Genomic DNA, 17,784 nt, shown 5'->3' with positions numbered 1-17,784 from the left:
CTACAAATTCTCAGGGTAGTCATTTTTCCTATGTAAAACTGAGGCTGAAGGACAAGGTGCCTTGTCACTGCTCATGATCTTAGAACTCATTTGTCAATTTAGTTTTCAGGTCCTTCTTTGGATTTGATGCTTTGGAACTTTCTTTACATTTTTTTTTTTTTTGAGCTCAGTTATGCATTTAAAAGGATGTTTGTTGTGCTATATCCAGAATTTCTAGATGTTTTGTTACAGAAGATTTTCAGATATATCTTTTCAGACATAGTAAAACAAAACAAAACAAGTTCTAGAGTTTCAACCCAATTAACATTTTTTTAAATGTTTATTTTATCGTTGAGAGAGACAGAGCATGAGCAGGGGAGGGGCAAAGAGAGAGGGAGACACAGAATACGAAGGAGGCTTCAGGCTCCCAGCTGTCAGCACAGAGTCTGATGCGGGGCTTGAACCCACGAACTGTGATGTCATGACCTGAGCCAAAGTTGGATGCTTAACCAACTGAACCACCCCGGTGCCCCTCAACCTGGTTTAAAAAAATCTTTACTGATAAGCACTATCCTGAGTTTCAACTAAGAGCTGAAGAAACTTATAATCTAGATAGGCAAGACACATATGTAAACAATGAACAATATTAAATGGAATAATAACCAAATAGAAATATAAGAAAGAAGCTGTGGCAAGGCAGATAGAAGAAAAGATGTTTTATCTCCTAGGACTTCCACTGTTACACACTTTTTACAGGTCTGTCATTTGTGTTTCTTTCTTTTTTTTTTTAAATTTTTTTTTAACGTTTTATTTATTTTTGAGACAGAGAGAGACAGAGCATGAACGGGGGAGGGGCAGAGAGAAAGGGAGACACAGAATCGGAAGCAGGCTCCAGGCTCTGAACCATCAGCCCAGAGCCCGACGCGGGGCTCAAACTCACGGACCACGAGATCGTGACCTGAGCTGAAGTCGGACGCCCAACCGACTGAGCCACCCAGGCTCCCCCTGTCATTTGTGTTTCTAAAAGTATTGGTATCCTATCTATTAGACTTGATTTAAGGCAAGGACTGTATTTTATGCTTCTTTACAGTTCCCTAAGGTGCCTAGATTAAAAGCAGAATAAATTAGGGATTTCTGCTTCTGGGAAGATTAAACAGGTACACTTTTCCCTGTTCTTCCCAGTAAGTATAATTAAAAATCCTGAACATTATATAAAAACAAGCACAAGAAGACTCTGAAAGGTGGAAAGAAGGCCAACTGGTTAGAGACTGGGACCTGAGTTACATTACAATACATTCCATGTGTTTTCTTTTTGCCTCATATATCCCAAAGTGGGAACTAAAGATGCTAGCAACCCAGAAATGCCACTAGATACAGACAAAACAGCTCCAACAAAAACCTGCTCTGTCTAGCCAAATGACTAGGAAAGAGACAGCCTAGCAAGAAAGAAAACTTACACAAAAACTAATATTCTATAGTCAAACACCACAAAAAAACTGTAGCCTCAACCCCATCCATGCTGCAAAGACTGAATGGGGAGTCTAGACTTCCTTTCTCATCAGGCCATAAGAAGTTGGGACTAAAACAGCAGATTTGACATTCATGTTATTGGTGTCCTGGAAGGGGAGAAGAAAGAAGGCAGGGCTGAAAAAGTACTTGATGAAATAATGGCTGAAAACTTTCAAATTTAGACAAAAAGACTACTTCCCCCAACAACAAAAACCAGCATTATGAAGCCACAGACTCGAAGCTGAGCTATCCTCAAAATGTTAAACCCAAAGAAATTCATATCAAAACATACTATAGACAAACTTCTAAAAACTAAAGACAAGAAAAAATCTTGAAAAGAGTGACAGAGAAGAATACCTTACCTATACTATAGGAGAAAATGAATTTGAATGACAGGATTTCTCCTCAGGAAACCTGAGGGCCAGAATGAAGTGACACAACATTTTTCAAGTTCTGAAAGAGAACTGTCAACCTAGAATTCTATATCCAGCAAAAATATCCTTTAGGAATGAAACAGAAATCAAGACACATTCTCAGATGAAGGTTAGAGACTTTGGGACCTTAAAGAAGTTTTCTAAACAGAAAGGAAATGATGAGGTGTGGCTGGGTGGATGGACTGGTTAAGTGTCTGGCTCTTGATTTTGGCTCAGCTCATGATCTCACAGTTCATGAGACAGAGCCCCATGCTGGGCTCTGTGCTGACAGCATAGAGCCTCCTTGGGATTCTCTCTCCTTCTCTCTCTCTGCCCCACCTCAGCTTGTGCTCTATCTCTCAAAATAATAAATAAACATGAAAAAATTTTAAATAAAAAAAAGAAAGGAAATGATGACAGAGGGAATCTTAGCATGTTAGAAAAGAAGAAAGAGAAATGTAAAGAGTAAAAATATGAGTAAATACATTTTTCTTCTCCTTTTTGTTTCTCCTCCTAGTATGTTTCATGGTGGGGCAAAAATTGTAATACTGTCTGATGTGGTTATAAGTGCATGCAAAATGCGTATTTTAAGTTGAGCAGGGAAAAGTACAGTTGTGGGTTAAATTTGTCCCCCTTGGGGTGCCTGGGTGGCTCAGCTGGTTAAGCATCCAACTTTGGCTCAGGTCATGATCTCAATGCTTCTGGGTTCGAACCCCATGTTGGTTTCTGTTCTGACAGCTTGGAGCCTGGAGCCTGCTTCGGATTCTGTGTCTTCCTCTCTCTCTGCCCCTCCCTGTCTCTCTCTCTCTCTCAAAAATAAAGAAACATTAAAAAAATTGCTTTTTAATTTTTCCCCCTCAAAAAAGATATGTTGAAGTCCTAAGCCCCAGTACCTCATTTTGTGACCTTATTTGGAAATAGGGTCACTACAGATATAATTAGTTAAGACGAGATTATACTGGAGTAGAGTGGGCTCCTAATCCACTATGAATGATGTTCTTGTATGAAAATGGCCATGTAAAGACACAGAAATACAAGGAGAACCTCATGTCATTACAAATGCAAAGACTGAAATTATGTGAATAAATGTGTAGGAATGCTAAAGATTGCCAACAAACCACCTGAAGCTAAGAAGAATTAGGGATGGATTCCCCTACAGGTTTCAGAGGAATCATGGTCATACTGACACCTTGATTTCTGACTTCTGGCTTTCATAACTGTGAAACAGTAAATAAAACTATAAACTAATATCCTTCATAACTATAAATGTAAGAATCCTTAAGAAAATATTAACAAGTATCATTTGACAACATATGAAAACAATTTTACACCGTGACTAAGTGTGGTTCATTCAGATTACAAAGCTTGTTCAGTATTTGAAAAGTAATCAATGTATTAACACCACACTAACAGACTACAGGAAAAAAATCATATGATCAAATCAATTGGTAATCTCAAGGAATCTACAAAAGTCTTCTAGAACTATTAAGTTCAGCAAGATGGCAGAATACAAGATAAACATAATATTTTATTTCTATATAACAACAATTAACAGGTAAATACAAAAATTTAAAAATAAAATACCATTTACAATTGCTCAAAAAATGGAAACTCCAAAATGCTGGCCAAAAAAAAAAAAAAAAAAATAAAAAATAACCAAAAAAAAGGGGGAGGGTGCTATGTTTATAGATTGGAAGACTCAACATGATTAAAAGATGTGAATTCTTTGTAAATTGATGTGCAAGTTTAACGCAATTCCTATAAAAATCCCAACAAAATTTTAAATATAGACAATATTATGGTAAAGTTTATATGGAAAGACAAAGGAACCTAAACAGCTAAAACAATTTTAAAAAGCAGTAAGAGGAATCAGTCTACATGACTGGAAGAGTTGTTTTATAGTTACACTAATCAAGAGTGTCGCACTGGTGGAAGTAAGACACACAGATCAATGTAACAGAATAAAAACACAGAAATAGATCCATACAAATACATACAAATCATCTTTGAGAAAAGAGTAAAAGCAGTTCAGTGGAGAAATTTCAGATAGCCTTTTCAATCAGTGTTCCTAGGGGCAGCTGGACATCCATAGGTAAAAAAATGGACCTCAGCCTAAGCCTCATATCTTACATAAAAATTAACTAAAAATAAATTATGAACTCAAATGTAAAATATAAAACTATACAAAAATTTTAGGAAAAAAACCAGAATAAGTCTAGGGTTAGGGACTGAGTTCCTATATTTGACATCAAAAGTACGATCCATAAAATAAAAATTGATAAATTGGACTTCATCAAAATTAAAAACTTTTTTGCTCTGTGAAAGACTCTAAAAAGAGTATGGAAAGACAAGGAAATAGATAGGGAGAAAATATTTGTGAGCTAAGTATTTGATGAAGGATTACTATCTAAAATATACAAAGAACTCTTAAAACTCAACTGAAAAAAAAAGAGAATACCAACAGAAAATGGGCAAAGACAAACAAACATTTCAACAAAGAGGATATACAGATGGCAAATAAACACATGAAAATATGCTCATCTGTAGATATTAGAAAATGGGAATTAAAACTATAATGAGAGATTACCTATAAGAATAGCTAAAATTAAAAAGTGACAACACGAAATGTTGGCAAGAATGCAGAGAAACTGGGTTACTCATACACTACTGGTGGGAATATAAAATGATAGACCCACCCTGGAAAACAGTATGGCAATTTTGAGAAAAACTAAACATATAACTATGACACAACCTAGCAATTCCCCTCTGGGCATTTATTCCAGAGAAGTGAAAATCTATATTCATACAAAAACCTATATACAAATGTTTGCAGCAGCTTTATTCCTTATAGTCAAAAACTAGAAACAATCCAGATGTCATTTAACAGGTCAATGGTTAAACCGTGGTACATCCATAGCGCGGAATACTACAGGAATGAACTACTGATACACTCAACAACTTATACTGATCTCCAGTGAATTATGCTGAGTGCAAAAGACTAATCCCAAAGGTTACACATACTATATGGTTCCATTTGTGTAATATTCTTGAAATTTAAAAAAAATCTGGAAATGAAGGACAGATTAGTGGTTGCCAGGGGTTAAGGACAAGTGATGGGAGGGTGGGGTGAGACAGAAGTGGGTATGACTAAACAAGGACAACACAGGGATCCTTGTGATGATGGAACTGTTCTGTATCTTGACTTTGTCAATGTCAAATCCTGGTTGTAATACTGTACTATACAGTTTTGCAAGACATTATTATTGGAGAAAATTGGTAAAGGGTATAGGAGGTCTCTATTATTTCTTATAATGCATGTTAATTCTACAATTACCTCAAAACAAAAAGCTTAATTAAAAAAGAAAAAACTAGAATAAACCCATAAATCATATTATTTATCGAGCACCTGCTGCTGTATGGCCATGCCCCATGGGAGGTACTCACATGAATATTATTTAATCTTCATAAACTCTGTAAAGATTATGCTATTTCCTAAACCATCTTTCTGGAATACTGATTCTTTGTGACATTAACAGCATTCCTTGAATAGTGTTTTGTAAAAAGGGTTCTGAGTCAACTAGTCTGAGAAGCACAAAAACAGTTTTTGTTTTTACTGTAGGACTTCTCAAGGCAATATACTAAGGTACGTTATAAAATTCAAAAGGAAGCCATCATACACAGCTTTCCTCAAATTAATTTTGGAACATTTGTTTTTACATAATGCCTGTTAACAACTTGCGTAAAGAACTAGTATTCCTTACCTTACGCCACAATAAATGTTGGTTTATAATTTTCTATTAATATCCCTGCTGGTGTTGCATTTTATGTCTTATTTCAATTTAGCCTATAGATTTATTGCCTGAATGTAATCTAATCATGGTGTTGATGGTCCAAATTACTTACCATGTAACAATATAAATAGATCGAAGTACTAATGTGAAGACCAACATTCCATACATAACCTGAATAAGAAAAGAAAAATGAAGTCAGTGAAATCACTATTCTTTGGCAAAGGAAGTATATTTTGCCTACAAAAATAGCCCTCAATAAAATAAAACATTTACTATCATTTGTTACATTTAAAGAACAGAATTTTAGCAGGTATCTTCTCCCATTCCAAAGGTTGCCTTTCAGTGTTGCTGACAGTTTCCTTTGATGTGCAGAAGCTTTTTATTTTGATGAAGTCCCAATAGTCTATTTTTGCATTTGCTTCTCTTGCCTCCAAAAACATATCTAAAAAGAAGGTGCTACCACGGATATCAAAAAGGTTACTGCCTGTGCTCTCCTCTAGGATTTTTATGGTTTCAAGTCTCACATTTAGGTCTTTAATCCATTTTGAATTTATTTTTGTGTAGGGTGTGAAAAATGGTCCAGTTTCCTTCTTTTGCATGTGGCTGTCCAGTTTCCCTAACACCATTTGTTGAAGAGACTGTCTTTTCCCCACTGGATATTCTTTCCTGCTTTATCAAAGATTAATTGACCATATAGTTGTGGGTTTATTTCTTAGTTTTCTATTCTGTTCCACCGATCTATGTGTCTTTTTTGTGCCAGTAGCATATTGTTTTGATTGCTACAGCTTTGTAAGGTAACTTGAAGTCCAGAATTGTAATGCCTCTAGCTTTGCTTTTCTTCTTCAAGGTTGCTTTTGGCTATTCAGGGTCTTTTGCAGTTCCACACAAATTGTAGGATTATCTGATAAAGAGTTAGTATCCAACATATATAAAAATACTTATAAAACTCCACACCCTGAAACCCAATAATCCAATTTAAAAATGGGCAGAGGGTATGAATAGACCTTTCTCCAAAGAAGCATATAGATGGCCAACAGACCATAAAAAAAACAGACATAAAAAGATGCTCAACATCATTTGTCATCAGGGAAATACAAATCAAAACTATAATGAGATATCACCTCACACCTGTCAGAATGGCTAAACTCAACACTACAAGAAACAACAGGTGGTGGTGAGAAAGAAACAACAAGTGTGGAGAAAAGGGAACTTTCATGCACTGTTGGTGGGAATGCAACTGGTGCAGCCCCTTTGGAAAACAGCATGGAGGTTCCTCAAAAAGCTAAAAATAGAACTATTCTATGATCCAGCAATTGCACCACTAGGTATTTACCCAAAGAATACAAAAATACTAATTCAAAGGGATACATGGACCCTAATGTTAACAACAGCATTATCTCCCACAGCAAAATTATGGAAACAGCCCAAGTACCCACTGACTGATGAATGGATAAAGATGTGGTATACAGAGTGAGAGCTAGAATGGCAGTGTAGTAGGAAGACCCTAGGCTTGCCTCATCCCTCCAGCATAGCTAGATAACTATCAAACATTCTCAATACCCAAGAAATAGACCTGTGGACAGATAAACTGTACAACTAGAGAGAGAGAAAAGGCCACAGGAAGGTAGGGCGTGCAGAGATGTGGTTTGCGGGAGAAATGGATCATGGGTGCTGCAGAGGGGAGGGAGCCCTGGTTGCAGAGAAAGATGAGATAGAGAGGAGAGTACAGGAATTCACACAAGAATACTTTCCCAAAGCTACTGGATGGAAAAACTAGAGGGGCTGATTTTTGTGAGTTTTTTTAATAAGCAGGGCTCAAAGACTAGAGTTTTGGAGATCTGTGGGCTTGTCTAGGATAGGGACCTGAGGGTACTGTCTTGCTCCTGTAGTGAATGCAGGCAAGTGCTCCTGGGCAGAAAGCGTGATCTGAGGATCACCTGGGGCACATGGGGAGGTGACTGTTCTCTTTTCTTGGAGCGTATCTGTGAGAGGTGGCATTGCCTCTCTGGGGACAAAGAGCCAGATGGCACCATTTCGCTCCCCTACCCCTCATCATAGGTGCAGAGACACTTGCTGTGGGTGGCTAACCTGGACAATGGGTGTTTAGTTGCTTTGCTCCTGGCTCTGGCGCAGCTGCCCTTCCAGGACAAACCTGCACTGGTCCCAGTGTAATGCGACCCTCACCCAGAAGACCAGCATGAGTCCCTGCCACACCAGATTCCTAAAGTTTGGAGTTTTGAAAGGCAGCAGGCTTGGCTACGACAGAGCACAACGGACACTATGCTGTTCCAGGCAGGTAAGCAACCTGGAGACAGACAGTGTGAAAATGGCGATCTAAAAACACATAGGACAGACAAGGGTTAATTATTCATTCTTCTGGGAGGGCTTCTCTGAAAGCAGCAAGGGTGGCCTTCCCTCCCTGGGGACCAAGGAGGTGGCTCATACCATTTCTTTCCCCCGCTCCTTAGCATAAACCAACTTTAGTAAACAGCACGGCACCAACACTAGCTGCCTAATGCTTATACCAGGTCCCATCCCTCTGTGATCCACTGGTAATGCTCTTCTTGGCAGGTGTGCTTAAGGAACAGTGCAGCAAGCTGCTTCCTGGAAGACCAGCACAAACTCCCACACGCATATCTATTGACTACAGCATTCTGCAAAACTTCTGTTCTGGTGGAAATGGCATCAGGTCTCATTTAACAAGCAGAACAGAACACACCTAGTTAAAACTCACCACACTCTGGTCAAGGACCAAACACTGTCCATTGCAGGCAAGGAAAGCCTCTACAGACAACTGACCTGAGGGATAGACCAGCCAAAACACAGTAGCACAGTGGACGCAACACACACCAGAGACACTTCCTGAAGTGCCAGGCCCTGCATATTACATGATCTCTTCTTCATAAAGCTATTACTCAAAGACACAGTAAACATAACAGGATTTATACCATACAGAAGACAAAGACCTAGAGAAAATGCCACGATGGAGGAATTCATTCCAAAAGAAAGAACAAGAAAAGGTCACGGCCAGAGCTCTAATCGAAACAGACAAAATTAACATTCTGCAGAATTTAAAGCAAGAATCATAGAATACTCACTGGGCTTGAGAAAAGTATGGAAGACATTAGGGAGACCCTTACTGCAGAGATAAAAGAGCTAAAAAACAATCAGGCAGAAATGAAAAATGCAGTATCTAAGATTCAAAACCAACTGGATGTAATGACCACAAGGATGGAAGAAGCAGAGGAATGAACAAGTGAGACAGGATAGAATTATGTTAAATATTGAAGCTGAAAAAAAAAGAGAAAGCAGAATGATCATGAGAGTAGACCTAGAAAACTCAGTGACTCCAAACATAGTAACATTCCTACTATAGGAGTCTCAGAGGGAGAGTGAGAAAAGGGGGAAGAAGGTTTATTTGCAAACAGCAAAAAACTTCCCTATCTGGGGAAGGAAACAGACATCCAGGAGGCACAGAGAACTCCCACCAAAATCAACAAAAGCAGGCCAACACCAAGACATACTGTAGTTAAATTTGTAAAATATAGAGATAAAGTAAATGTGATATGTATGTGTATAGACACACACACACACATATACATAAAATGGAATATTACTCAGCCACAAAAAAGAATGAAATCTTGCCATTTGCAATGACACGGATGGTGTTAGAGAGTATTATGCCAGGTGAAATAAGTCAGAGAAAGACAAATACCATATGATTTCACTCATATGTGAAAGGCTGTTTTATATACATATAAACAAACATTTTTTGTATACTGTTTTTGTATCATGTGACTTTCCTTTTTCAAATCTCTTCAAATTCTAATAATTTATCTGTAGATTCTTTAGATTTTCTATGTATACATTTGTGTATCACTTGTGAATATTTTTTTCATCCTACTAAACCCTACAGTACAATATGTATAGAACTACTGATAACAAGCACTGCCATCTCACACTTGATCTCAAAGGGAAAAATTTCAATAGTTCATCACTAAGTGTAATATTGGTGGTAGGCTTAAATTTTTTTTAAATACTCTTTATCAGATTAAAAAGATCTTTGATATGTCTGATTTGCTCTAAGGGTTTTTAAAATAAATTAATATTTTATCAAATACTTTTTCTGCATCTCTTGAAATAATTATATAATTTTTCTCATTTAATCTTTGAATATGATTTTCTGATACTGGTTAATAGTCTACCCAACTTTATCTTCCTGGGATACATACAACTTACGCATGATGTTTTATCTTTTTTTTTTTTGGATTTGGTTTGCAAATATTTTGCTTAGGACCTCTACCTAATTAATTTTAACTCTTTTATACTGTTCTTGGTATTAAAGTTTTGCTAGCCTCATACATGAGTTGGAGAGTAGTTCTCCTTTTCTGTTCTCTATGAGAATCTGTTTAACATTGGAATTATTTCTTCTTTCACTGTGTGGTAGAACATTCTAGTGAAGTTATATTTGTGGGTAGATTTCTGACTACTGATTCAATTACTTTTAATGGTTATAGGACAATTCAGATTTTCCATTCTTTTTTCTTTAAAGGTTGGAAAGATTCTTTTTTTTTAAAGCTTACTTATTTTGAGAGAGAGAGAGAGAGAGTGAGTGAGCATGGGAGGGGCAGAGAGAGAGAGAGAGAGAGGGAGGGAGGGAGAGAATCCCAAGCAGGCTCCACATTGTCAGTGCAGAGGCCAACATGTGCCTTGAATCCATGAACCATGAGATTATGACCTGCTGAAATCAAGAGCTGGATGCTTAACTGACTGAACTACACAGGTGCCCCCAGATTTTCTATTCTTTATTAAATTTCTGCAGGTTACACTTCTTCTAGGAATCTGTCTACCTAAAAAAAAAATACAATTTGAAATTTATTGGCATAAAGCTCCTCATAATATTCTTAACTTTTTAATGCCTGTGGATTTTTATGTGATATCCCCCTTTCATTTCTGATATTATTTGTGCTTGTCTTTTCCCTCATTAGTCAAATTCACCAAGGATATGTTCATTTTATTTGTTTTTTGAAGAAGCAACTTATGGCTTTGCTGATTTTATCTATGGTATATTTGTTTTCTGTTGCATTCATTTTTGCTTTTTATCTTTCCCAGTTTCTTGAAATATATGCCAAAACTCCCCTTGTTGGCTTTTTTTCCTTTTCTTTTTTGGTATATATGTTTTAAGGCTAGATATTTCTCTACAAGTATTAATTTTGCCAAGTCCTACAAGTTTTAGTATGTATTTTCTTTCATTATGATTCAGTTCAAAATATTTTCCGATTTCTATGATTTTCTCTGATCCATGTGTTATTTAAAATTGTATTACTTATATTTGACATAGTTGCATTATAGTCAAAAAATTTTTTTTAATTTACATCCAAGTTAGCATATAGTGCAACAGTGATTTCAGGAGTAGATTCCTTAATGCTCCTTACCTATTTAGCCCATCCCCCCTCCCACAACCCCTCTAGTAACCCTCCGTTTGTTCTCCATATATTCTCATTCTAATCCTTTGAAATTTAAGATGCTATGTGGGCAAGTATATGGTCAATTTTTGTAAATGTTCTCTAAAGACTTGAAAAAATGTGTTTTTCCAACTGTTGGATGCAGTAGTTTACATTTGGGTTATGGATCAAGTTTCTTAATCATGTTTTTAAATCTTTTATATCCTCTATCATTTAATGAAAGGTATGCATTAAAATCACCTAAGATTATAGATTTGTCTATTTTTCTTTTAGTTCTGTCAATTTTTGCATTATATACTTGAGAATTATATGTATTAGAGATACAAATTTTAAATTATCATAATTTTCTGATGAATATTTTTAATATTAGTAATCTCTTCTTAATAGAAGTGCTTTTTCCTTAAAGTCTGTTTTGTCTGATAACAAAACTATACCACATATATATAACACAATTATGCTTAGTGTTTGTATGGCACATACTTTTCCATACTTTCACTTTCAACCCTTCCACATCTTGGTGTTTCAGGTGGACTCTTTTATAAGGCCTTGCTATGACTTCTGCCTATTACTTATGGTCTCTCTACAATAGTAGACGACAACAAATATTTATTGAGCATTGTACTAGACCATGGGGATATAATGGTGTGGAGTAAAGGGTTAATATCAAGCATTGACTGCTGTAGGCCTGGTTGAGAATGACCTCAGTCTTCCATCCTTGAATACAACAGTTAAGATAAATGAAAATGTTATGTTTGCTTCAGTTGTGAAGGATTGCACCTAGGTTGGAGGCTTGGGGTCTGCATGAGAACAGTATGAAAGGTGCTCATCATAAAGAATGGTAGGAAGGGTGCCAGGTCCAACTCTTGATTTTGGCTCAGGTCATGATCTCAGGGTGGTGGGATTGAGCCCTGTGTGGGGCTCTGCACTGAGCATGGAGCCTGCTTAAGATTCTCTTTCTCTCAATGAAATATGGCCCTTTGTAGCAACATGGATGGAACTGGAGAGTGTTATGCTAAGTGAAATAAGCCATACAGAGAAAGACAGATACCATATGGTTTCACTCTTATGTGGATCCTGAGAAACTTAACAGAAACTCATGGGGGAGGGGAAGGAAAAAAAAAAAAGAGGTTAGAGTGGAAGAGAGCCAAAGCATAAGAGACTCTTAAAAACTGAGAACAAACTGAGGGTTGATGGGAGGTGGGAGGGAGGGGAGAGTGGGGGATGGGTATTGAGGAGGGCACCTTTTGGGATGAGCACTGGGTGTTGTATGGAAACCAATTTGACAATAAACTTCATATATTTAAAAAATTAAAAAAAAAAGATTCTCTCTCTCTCTCTCTCTCTCTCTCCCTCCCTCCTCCCCTCTACCCTGCTTGAGCTCTAAAAAAGAAAGAAAGAAAGAAAGAAAGAAAGAAAGAAAGAAAGAAAGAAAGAAATTTTTTAAATTAAAAAAAAAAAAAAGGATGGTAAGCAAAAGGGGCTGTAGCTTCCATGTGTTACAGTGCCCTCCACTACACTTAGCTCTCATCCCTGGCAGCTGTGCATAACTTAGGTGGATGAAAGGTCAAAAAGAATCTGTATATAAGTAGCTCTGGATCTCTTGATGAGATGAAAATGTTATATTTGCTATATTTTCCACCTTGTATCCCTCTATAGAGCTAAATAAACACAGCATTAAATTAAAGCCGATTAGAGGCTGCCTGCCAGCTTGAATCTGTAACTGCAGCCATGGTGCTCTAATGGTGAACCACAAAGGCATCAATCCCTGCCCTCACAGCAAATGCTCTCACACAATCTAGTGTGAAAAGAGATAAGTAATCAGGCAATTAAAAATATAGTATTTAACTCTGTGACAAGAGCTATACAGAGTATTTTGTAAGTACATACAAAAGCCACCTAATCTAGACTTAGGCAGATCAAAAAGACTTTTATGGAGGATATGATTTTTCATAATTGAAGCATTAGTAGAAGCATAATTAATAATAAGCAAAATATTATTTAATAGTTTATTTATTTTTGAGACAGAGACAGAGCATGAGTGGGGGAGGGGGGAAAGAGAGAGGGAGACACAGAATCTGAAGCAGGCTCCAGGCTCTGAGTTGTTGGCATGGAGCCCGATGCGGGGTTCGAACTCCCGGGCCGTGAGATCATGACCTGAGCTGAAGTCGGACACTCAACCGACTGAGCCACCCAGGTGCCCCAATAATAACCAAAATATTATTAAGAGAAGCTGGAGGAAAGTAACGGGCATAGCTTATATTTTGGGGACTAGAAGAAAGTAAGGATGTCTAGAATATGCTGTTGGAGTGAAGAGTGGGAAAAATGAAGTCAGAAAGGTAAGCAGAGGTTTAAACTGGCTTTTCAGGTCATGTTAAAGAGTTGAACTTTATCTTAAAAGTAAAGGGAAGTCAATGGAAGTTTCAGCAATAGTGCAACATGATCACTTGTGTATTAGAAAGATATCCCTCTTGCTGGGTGGAGAATGAATTAAAGGGAGACAAGACTGATAGAAAACAAACCAATGACAAGGTACTACAGTAACCTAGGTGAGTAATGGGACCTGAACCAAGGTACTATCAGTGGGAATGGGCGAGAAATGGACAGATTAAAGAGCTATTTAGGGCTCAGACTGATAATCAATTTGATATGGAAGTTAGGAAGAGTTGGGAAAGTCAATGATGGCCTGGTTTATGACTTTAGCAGTTAGGGTCCACGGTGAAACTGCTCCTTGGGTTAGGGACCACAAGAAGAGAAGAAATACTGGAGAGAAAAATGGTGATTTCATTTCTAGATAGGTTCAGAGTCTAATGTATCAGTGATATATTCATGTAGAGATCTCTAGCAGAAGTTAGATATCTGGGTCTAAATCTTAGAAGAAAGTATCTGAGCTGAAGAAACAGATTTATGAATCATCACTATACAGAAGTCAATGGATTGTTCAGAGTATGTTAAAGACATCAAATAATGAATAAGGAAGAGACTATACTCTTGCAGTGCAAGAGGGCTTTTCCAGATTAATTTTCTTCTTTCCACAAGCATGTCTATCCCATACATTCTGACTTTCTCCTAGGATCTGTGGCAGACCTTGCTAGTACCTACTCAGTATCCATTCTTTTTTTTTTTTTTTTTTGGTCTTTACAGAAGACATTTTATCCAGTCGACAATATGTCCAGCTATATAAGCTTGATTTCTCAGTCTTTCTTGCAGCTAGAGATAGACACAGGACCTTCACAACTTTTTTCTATGCATATTCTAATATTAGTTATTTTTAAGTAAAAAAAAAAAAACATAGAATACATACTTGTTTGCTCCTTGTAATTTTCACCTAAAATTATTTTTATTCTTTTAAAAAATGGATCTTTATGATAATAAATTGAATTCCAAAGTAATCTGCTATAGGGTCATCATCATACCACGGAAGGAATATGGGCTTTGGAATAAAAAAGACCTGGGTTCAATTTCCAGCTCTGCTAGTAACTAGGTGAGAAACACTGGACAAATCATTTAACTTTTCTGACTCTTGGTTACCTCACCTATAAAATGAAGATGGTAATTTCTGTATAGGTTTGTTGATATTTACTAAGATAATAGTAGTTAAGTCTATATAAACTGTATGAAAGAATATATAATACTCAGCACAAAGCAGATGCTCAAAAATGTCAGCTTCTTTTGCTTCTTTTCCAAGTGTGCTTACATTGGAATTTCCTTACATTCCTAATTTGTAATAAAATGGCACAAACATAACAGAATAAAATGTAAATAATAGTTATTTGCTTGAGTTATCTGCTTAAGTCCCTGTTTTTCAAACTGTTTATATAGTGTGTTGTTTCTTAAAAACCTTGAGGGTCTGGGGCGCCTGGGTGGCTCAATCGGTTGAGTGGCCGACTTCGGCTCAGGTCATGATCTTGCGGTCCGTGAGTTCGAGCCCCCCGTCGGGCTCTGTGCTGACAGCTCAGAGCCTGGAGCCTGTTTCAGATTCTGTGTCTCCCTCTCTCTGACCCTCCCCCCGTTCATGCTCTGTCTCTCTCTGTCTCAAAAATAAATAAACGTTAAAAAAAAAATTTAAAAACCTTGAGGGTCAAATCAGAAGGGAGGGTAGTAAAATACTAACATATCAAGTCTAGAAATAATCTCTAGGAGACATCTACTTTGGCAGGAAGATTTTAAGCAATAGTACTCTTTGAGATAACAGAGGAGATCTCATCTGAGATATTCAATTACTGATTTATCAATTAGCTTAAAGAAGGTTTACTAACTTAAAAGTTCTTTTAATCTATTTTCATGTATACTTTTTTAATGTTTTCTTAAGATATATTAATATTTCTACTGAATGTGGCAGGCATATGATTTTATTATTACCCTTTGCAAGGCCATCAAATTAAATAAATAGCATTTGGCTCTCTTTTGGAGATGTCTGGATCACTTTGGATTTAAATCAGTAAGTAGAATTGTTATCAGTATTCTCTCCCTCAAGGAAGCTAATCTGGTTAGCAAGATAACCATCCTGGCTGTGACAGATACTTTTACAGTGTTTATTAACTCTTTCCTTCTAAGTGTATACCCCACATATCTCTCTAGGCCCTACTCAAATACCTCCTTTTAGAAGCTTTCTGTGATTATCATAGACAGAAACTTTCCTGTGTCATCTTACTTCTTCATATGTGTTTTTAGTGTCATATTATATTGCCTTATACTTTTCCTTGTATATTATTTTTATATTATCCTTGTGAAATAATCCCTCGCCTTATCTTAAACATTTTATAGATGAGACACTGAAGAATAGGCACAACAAGAAATTTGTCCATGGATAACAAAAGTGTTAAGAAATCTGAGATTCCTGGGTGAGTCAGATTCCTGACTCAGTCGGTTAAGTGTCTGACTTAGGCTAAGGTCATGATTTCATGGTTCGTGGGTTTGAACCCCACGTCGGGCTCTGTGCTGACAGCTGTAGCCTGGATCCTGCTTCAGATTCTGTGTCTTCCTCTCTCTGTCTCTGACCCTCCCCTGCTTGCACTTTGTCTCTCTCTCTCAAAAAAAAAAACAAACATTAAAAAAAAATACAAGATTCCAAACTTCAAGCTATCAAAGTGGTAAGAAATCGAGATTCCAAACACTCAAGCCAGAGCTCCTTTAGATTAGATAACATTACTCTCTTCCCTCTTTTTCCATTTATTTTTAAGATCTTGAGACTTACTGTAAATTTTGTCACAAATTCCAAAACAATTTTTCCAATTACAAATTTCAAAACCATTTTTCTAAGTCTCTGTACATATTAACAGTGATATGAAAGAATGAGTGATACTCTACAAATTTTGACAAACAGAGTTTCTCAGAAAAAGCAGTTCTCTTTTCTTAAGAATGACACCAAGAAACTAATCAGGGATAGATTTTTTTAAGCCATTAAGTATAAATAAAAAATATCAATTCTGGGGTGCCTGGCTGGGTGATTTGGTAGAAGCATGTGACTCTTGATCTCAGGGTTGTGAGTTCAAGTCCCACGTTGAGTGCAGAGCTCATGTAAAAAGAAGAAAATCAATTCTAATTACTTAACAGGTCAGCATAGGATATTCTAGATTAGACTTTGGGACAAAGGCCTGTCCAAATAAAGCTTTACCAACAGCAGGAAATATAGTGGGCCATCTCCCCTATCTTGCTTTTCAATATAAGAGGAAGAAATAATTCAGCTATATGTAACAGATGTATTTTACAGCCTTATTCTGAGTCACCCAAGCAGACAGATTGCACCCTGGTTAGCACTGCTTTTACACATTATGAGATGTATATACTATAAATGTTTAAAAATTTTTTTTTTAGCATTTGTTTAGTTTTGAGAGACAGAGAAAGACAGAGTGCAAGCAGGGGAGGGGCAGAGAGAGAGGGGGTACTGAATCTGAAGCAGGTTCCAGGTTCTGAGCTGTCAGCCTAGAGCCCAACACGAGTCTCAAACCCATAAACCGTGAGATCATGACCTGAGCTGAAGTCAGACGCTTAACCAACTGAGCCACCCAGGCCCCTATAAATATTTTTTTACAAGTCTATCTTCCTGACCAGCGAGTTCCTTGAGACCAGCGACCCTGTCTCATTTGCTTTGGTTTATTAATATTAACTAACATTTACTGAGTACTTCCCATGGTAGGAGATATACATTATCTCATTTTTTTATTGATTTATTTTTAAAAAGATTTTATTTTTAAGTAATCTCTACACCCCTCACAGCGCTCAGTTACAACCCAGAGATCAAGAGTTGCATGTTCTACCAACTGAGCACCCTTGTATTAGCTCATTTAATCCTCAGACAACCTTAGGAAATTATTATACCAATTTTAGAGACACACTATAATGAGCTCTTAAGAGCAGGGACCTTATTATTTTCTTCAATAGTGTATCTCTTATACCTAGTACCATACCTGGCATATTGAAGGCACTTAAAAAGTATTTGTGGAATAATGAGGAAACCAAAGCTCAAAGAAGTTAAGTAACTTGTCCAGTACAGCTAGTAATTGGAGAGACCAGATTTAAATCCAGGTCCGCCTGACTTTATCTTCAAATTTTTGTTCTATTGCCTCTCTATTTCCAACTTCCAGCTCAGTATTTGGCACTGAGAAGGTACACAGTAGACATCTGTTG

At 37.0% G+C, this 17,784-nt stretch overlaps 1 protein-coding gene across 4 annotated transcripts in view; it reads right to left on the bottom strand.

The window, feature by feature from the left end:
• ACER3 (alkaline ceramidase 3) overlaps nt 1–17,784 on the bottom strand; it is a 165,810-nt gene that overhangs the window by 22,094 nt on the left and 125,932 nt on the right. For all 4 annotated transcript variants that reach the window (XM_049652605.1, XM_049652614.1, XM_049652609.1 and 1 more), the window contains one exon: nt 5,805–5,863. In XM_049652605.1, the coding sequence (XP_049508562.1) occupies nt 5,805–5,863 (59 nt within the window). The remainder of the gene's footprint in view (nt 1–5,804; nt 5,864–17,784) is intronic.

This window comes from Panthera uncia, chromosome D1 (assembly GCF_023721935.1).
Source record: "Panthera uncia isolate 11264 chromosome D1, Puncia_PCG_1.0, whole genome shotgun sequence".
Classification (NCBI taxonomy): domain Eukaryota; kingdom Metazoa; phylum Chordata; class Mammalia; order Carnivora; family Felidae; genus Panthera; species Panthera uncia.
Note: the sequence above shows the minus strand (reverse complement) of the source record. Positions and strands in the feature narration are given on the sequence as shown.